This window comes from Atta cephalotes, assembly GCF_000143395.1.
Source record: "Atta cephalotes unplaced genomic scaffold scaffold00090, whole genome shotgun sequence".
NCBI lineage: Eukaryota > Metazoa > Arthropoda > Insecta > Hymenoptera > Formicidae > Atta > Atta cephalotes.
Window position 1 is genome coordinate 459152 of NW_012130154.1, and position 6667 is coordinate 465818.

At 35.3% G+C, this 6667-nt stretch overlaps 1 protein-coding gene across 1 annotated transcript in view; it reads left to right on the plus strand.

The window, feature by feature from the left end:
* Window positions 1-4603, plus strand: part of LOC105624841 (trichohyalin) — a 16799-nt gene extending 12196 nt beyond the window's left edge. The window contains exons 2-4 of the mRNA XM_012206192.1: window positions 777-1140; window positions 2709-3073; window positions 3675-4603. Coding sequence (XP_012061582.1) covers window positions 777-1140; window positions 2709-3073; window positions 3675-4603 — 1658 coding nt within the window. The remainder of the gene's footprint in view (window positions 1-776; window positions 1141-2708; window positions 3074-3674) is intronic.
* The last annotated feature ends 2064 nt before the right edge of the window (window positions 4604-6667 follow it).

Here is a 6667-nt window from a genome sequence, read left to right on the forward strand (position 1 = left end):
TAAAAGGTTACGGGGTACCGGGTAAACCGGAAACGGAAAGGTAAGGTAAGTTAGTTAGTACGGTCGTACGTACCTCCGTCCGTCCGTCCTACGTACGTCTCTCTTCTCTCTCTCTCTCTCTCTCTCTCTCTCTCTCTCTCTATCTCTCTCTCTCTCTCTCTCTCCCTCGCTCAACCTGCACCAACATTCTACCTCCTCCCTCTCTCTTTGTCGCTTCTCTATTTTGCCAACCGGATCGGCTCGCTTTCGAGCTCTAAGTAACTGTACTTGCGTTTCCTGTATCTCTAAATTGGTAACGCGATTCAAAGCGGCGCGTAGCGACGAATCAAACTGTATCGAAAGTCAGGATATGCTTCGGAGTACATAGAACGAAGCTATCTTTCTCCGTATATACATGCCTATGTTTTTTATGTGCTCGAACGTAGCTAGGATATCGTAATAGATATAATATGTAGGTATGCGTGCATGCCAGATCTGCCCTAAAGTGACATACTTCGCGCGGCATACCTTTCGTCTTCTCGTGTGAGACTGAGAAGCGACATTTCTAAACATCTGATTATGCGTCAATGTCCATAATGAAGTGTAGAAAGTCACCGCGCGGAGATATCGGCATAACATAACATTACTTTTGAACAGTCCTCTGAAGTTCTCTCTGAAATTACAGACCGTTCCACGAAGAATCGGCAACAATAAACTCCAAGAAACGTATTCCGACAATAGTTCCAGCTTTAGCAATTCTGAAAATAATTCAAACTGATTTTTCACGCTTTCGACAGGTGAAGGCTGCGTTGAGAAGCCCGTATCGACCCTATGGCGGAACTACGTAAGCAGCAATAGACCCGACGTTTCCATGAGGTTGACGGTGACCAACGGTGGTCTGACCGCGACCACTAAAGACCACGGTCTCACCGAGTATTGGGCTCACCGTGTGACTTACTGCACAGCGCCAGCCACTCATCCACGCCTCTTTGTTTGGGTATACCGACATGAAGGCCGCAGACTGAGGCCCGAATTAAGGTGTCACGCAGCCCTGTGCAGCAAGGAATCTACGGCAAGAAGACTTGCCTCGATCTTGAATACCAGGCTGCAACAGGCGCTCATGGAATTTCGCCGAGACAAAGTCTCCAGGCAAAACGCTAGGTAAGAGCAATGGTATCATACCACAAAAATAAAACTGAAACCTAAGCGAATTGTGGGAAGCGGTGTTATTTCAATGATCTCTTATTGATTTGCTATAAAGAATTAAAACTCGAGAAATTTAGAAACAAATTAAGAAGAATGCAAATCTTTAAATTTCATCTTATTTTCTTATAATAACGATAAATAAACACAAACGGAAGTTACGGAATTTGCGGGATCGTGATATTAGCGGAAATCATTAACGGGCATTATTTAACATTGGCAAATAATTAATGGGATTTAGAAAGTATTACGGTGGGATTAGTGAGATCTTGTTAGATATTAGAATTTAGGTATTAGAATTACATTAAAAGAGAATTAATAAGATACACATAATACATTCGCATTACATTCACATTTATTCAATATGCTAGAAAATATTTGAATCTCTTTTTGTTTTATCGGTTTTAATTACTTAATTATCTAAATGCATATCTTTATGATATTATAATATTTGTTTGATTCTTAATAGCTCATTAAAATTAAACCGGTGACGATCAATCGTACGGCACAATTTCTCAATCGTAGAATTCTTCGAGTTTCCGTTAGGCTCATTTCAATGTCAGGCAGCAACCAACATTGCATTCGCGCATTCCAATCGCACATTCTTCGCATTTTTATTGTCCTTTATATCGTTGTTACATGGGCCATGCAGGTGTTTGCCTCTTCCCGTTTTAATTAGGAGAAAAGAGAAATTTCTCTCATCTTCGTTCTTTGAGAGCACGCGAAGTTACGCGTGCTCGTGCATGCAATGTGGCAGTCACGATTCTGGTCACAATTGTAGATGGTTATGTGCGCGATCAAGTCACGATCCAGGACGGGAAGCGATCGCCACTCGACGATATACATTCGGGTCAGTGTTTCCAAGTTGCAGGTCAAACATTATAGGATACTTTCCATTTGGTGACACAAGTCGACATAAGTATCGTTCTATCTTTATTACTTATGTATGTTAAGAAAGATAGATTTATGTTATTTATGTCACCAAATAGAAAGCACCTATATTCGAGCACTCCAGTCAGAATTGTGCTAATACGTCTAATTCGCTACTTTTTTTATCGCGTTATCTTCCAGGAATCTTTTTGCCAGGAAAAGAGTAAATAGAGAAAGTTGAAGAGTTTTTATTATTTAATCAATTAGAATTTTAATTTATTTTTAATTAATAAATAATTGTAATTTTATAAATAAAAATTTTATTATTCTCTAAATATAAAAATTAACAAAAAGTAACGTGTCGTAAACAAATTATAAAATAAATCTTTTTCTTACTAATGTATTTTCATTAATAGGTGTAAATTAATTTTAATCTTGATTTAATTTATTTTTTATTAATTTTTCTAATTCTTAGAAGTTGAAAAAGATAAAAAATAAATTAGACGGATATTAAAGTTAATCTATAATGGTAGAAATGGATATATTAAGTCATTGCAAAAAGAGGATCAATTTTTATTACGAAATTTGTAAAAATGTGATATTATTTGTATATTAGTAATTGAATTAATTAACATAGTTTATGTAAATTGTTACAGATTGTCTCTAGCAAACGCATTATACGACAATCCGTCATTGCCGCGTAGGAAACTTCTTCTGAGTACCGGTGGTCAAAACTATCGGCCGCCCTTAGAGAGGTCAAAGAGTGCGCCTAAGTTATCAGCGATTGAAGAAGACACGGTAGCAGAAGAGATAGAGCAGAAGAGACTGCTGGAGGAATTGTGTTCCTTGGAGAACGTAGCACGTAGCTGGGAAGACCAGGACAGCTGGAGGATAGCCAGACTACTGGAAGCCCTCAACCGCGAATCCGACGAAAACGGCAGCATCTCTAGTGGATGTGAAACCGCCAGCACGGCGACCAGTGAGGAAAGAGCCACTGGCCCGGAAGAACATCTTACTCAGAGTTAGTATAATTGTTCGCTTATCACGATTAATCATATCAAACAATCTGAAACTTGAAGCAAAGTCTCGATAAACTTTTTTTAAATACATACATTTTGAATGTATAACTATATGTTTTTTGATGATATAAACGATAATATCTTTAAATTTTTTCTCGATTTCTTCGTTGCATGGTTACATAAAATAAAATTGTAACATGAAGTCTATTTTTGTTATATCACCTTGTGATATATAATTAAAATGGATAAATTGTAATTAACTTATTCTGATTAGTGCGAGTTTTTAAGTTCTTTTGTATAAGCAAATAACGAGTTGCATTTTCTTAACGTCATCAATAGATTTAATAAACGTATAACTGATTTTTTATCGTGTCCTTTTTTGATAATGTTTTAGTTAATATTATCTTTTGTCATATTTAATTTTTTTATTCGAAATATATCTCTATCTTTGTAAAGGTTTTTTTAGAGAAATATATATGATACTTGCATAACTATGTCGAAAGGACAGTTACTTGGCAAGTCATACCAGTTGTAGTGTGTGACACACGGACATTATAATGTCACTTCTTGATAAGTTGTTTACCTTTAAAATACATTTTCTAGATCAAAACGATCAGCGAGGATCGATCAAAAGGGTTATCTTCACGGAAGACCGAGTCGGCAGGAGATCAGGACCACGAAGAAATTCGGAAGGTTCGCCACATTTCATGACATGCGCCGGTAGTCCCCGTTTTAATCCTATGGATTCTATGAAGAGGTTTCCCTTGAGGAGCGAGGAAGAAGAATCGATGGAAGAAGAAGAAGAAGAAATGGAAGATACTGCTTCGAATATGTTCGATTTCGAAGATGTCGAGGATCTCGACGATGTGGTGGATTATCGGCCGAGGGGAGAGGTGATGAACAGGATTGAGGATCCGCAGAAGAGGGAAAGGCGAGCGAACGAGAAGTATCCTGGTAGGATAAGTCACGATTTTTTGCAAAATGATGAGACTTCGTTCTTAACCCTGGATTCTCTCGACGAGGAGGCCGACAGCGATGAGAGCGGTTACGTGGAAGCACCACCAAAGTCTTTACTAGGTCAAGACGACAAGAAAGAAGAGGAAGAGAGTGAACATCCGCGATTAGAGTTATTTACGAAAAGAGAGGACAAATTAGAGTCGATGTGTAGAAGCGACGAAAGTGAGAATCAGAGGACGAAACACGAAGATTCCAAGTTAGATAAGCAAGAGGAAAAAAAAACGGAGAAGAAAGATCCCTTAATGGTGGTCAACGATAATCAAAGAATTAAGGAGAGAGAAAGGGAAAGAGTAGATTTTAAATATCCTATCTCAGATACTATTAAAAAGTTAACTAGTGCGTCACTAAGAAATTCCAAATCTTTCGAAATGACAAGCAACAATTGCTTAAATGTACTAAATAATTTTAAAACCTCCAAGTCATTTGACAGTGTGAAGAATGATGAGATTACCGTGGATTCGCCAAGTCTTCACCAAAGGAAGCAATTATTGGCACAACGCGGTGTCATGGTTTAAAATGTCCCTTTTAAGTTGAATATTTTTCCGATTTCATATTACAAATTGAACGGAAATTAAATTAATTGAATAAATATTTATCTATTATTAAGACATCACGAATCATCAAAAATTTATCTACATCAAAATCATATTAAAAATATCTGAATAATATCAAAACAACAATTAAGATATTGTTCAAATAATTTGCTAGACTTTGAAAAATCCCGCTTGAATTTTTAAATGCGCATCGAGTTGAACAAATACACTCAGTGTCGAAATTCGATTTAAGCACAATATTCTAAGAGACATAGTTGATTTCTTGTGCCTCTCTAGTTGGTTAGTTTCTTATGTTTGAGAATCACGATCTCGCAGAAAAATATACTAAAATAGACAATATATTAATATTAGTTAGGAAGCCATTTAGCTGAATTAAATATGATACAAAATGAACTTAATTTGATCACAACAATAATTTCCAGATAAATTATAACTAGAACCAACATTATTGTTTCGCGCAAAGCTATTTAATTCCTCATGTTGCAACTATAGGGGTTGACAAGGAAAATATACTCATATATTATATATACATAATATGTATTATATGTACATATATGTACAAGGCAAATGTAAAAATCCTGAAGCTATTTTGATATTCGTATCTACTATGTATTGCAGAGATATAGTCGGAAATTAAAAATACCCTTTGGAAGCCTATAGAGATTTTATCAAACAATATTTGCAATCGATAAAATTGGAATAAAATCACCTCGTAGAAAAATATAATCTTATACCCAAATATAATCTTATATCCAAAAATAAATGGCTAATTTAGCGATATTTTCTTTATTTTCATATCATTGATATTAGACTTCCATATGTTCAGATATTAAATTTTCATATTCAATATTTGAATATAAAAGTCGTCTATTTTGAAGATTAAAGGGACATTTATTAGATCATAAAGTAACGACACTGCTCCGTGTCTTGTTGGCTATAATATTAATATTGTTCGATAATCGAATTACTAGTAACAAAGTTAAGTTTGGATTTTGTGAAATAGGAGATATCGTAAATCAGAAGTGGTTTAATTAAGTAAATGATTAAGTGACCACGCTTGTAAATATAATAAATATAATTTTCGCGAAGTGGAAATCGACGATACATTGTTACTCGTAATATTATTACGAGTAAGAATGCAAATGAATAGACATTGTAGAATATGATTGTGATTTTTATTGCGTTCTTTTATCCAACATTTTATGCAACATTTCAACATTTCCAAATTATCCTGAGAACGATCGAAGATTATTCTAAGATGCGAATTCATATATATCCATCGCTATTCAGGACATTCAATAATTGTCCGATTATTATTCAGGTTCACTTTAATGCAAGTTTATTTAAATGTAAACGCAACGTATTCATCATTTATTCGTCTCTATTATCAAGACCTGCAATAATTTGTTAAATTAGGAATAAATGTTGCCTTCCCTTTTTTTTCTATCAATTAATTATCATGAAAAGAAACAATTTAGTGCGTAGTTAAATGTACTTCGCAAAATAATAATATGTACATACATTATTTTCGGCCTATTTGACAAAAATCAAAACATTCCTTCGCAAGTCGATCTTCAATAATAATATATATTATCGGTAACGATCGCTAATAATATAGCTCATGTTGATTAGGCAACAAGATAAATATTTCGAATCGATCATATTCATCGAGGATTTCGCCGCCGATGCGAAACCCGAGATGCATTTTTGTGCCAGATTGCGGCCGGAGTCTGTATCACGACGATCGTTGTGTATGAAAAACAGAGAGATGGTACCAATAAAATAAAGGAAAACTCGAAAGATCGGAGTTTTCTAAATCTATATCTTCCTGCTTCCTGACCCATGAACCTCGGAATTATCTCTCGCGTATAAAATTTCTGAGACAGTTTATGATCAGGAGTCGACTAATAATTTCGGTTAGTGTGCTGTCGATGACAGAAAACGCAAATCATGATTTTTTAAGGTCATCTTATAAGCAATATTAAGATCAGACCATTGGAAACGTTTGGTCAATGATTCTGATCG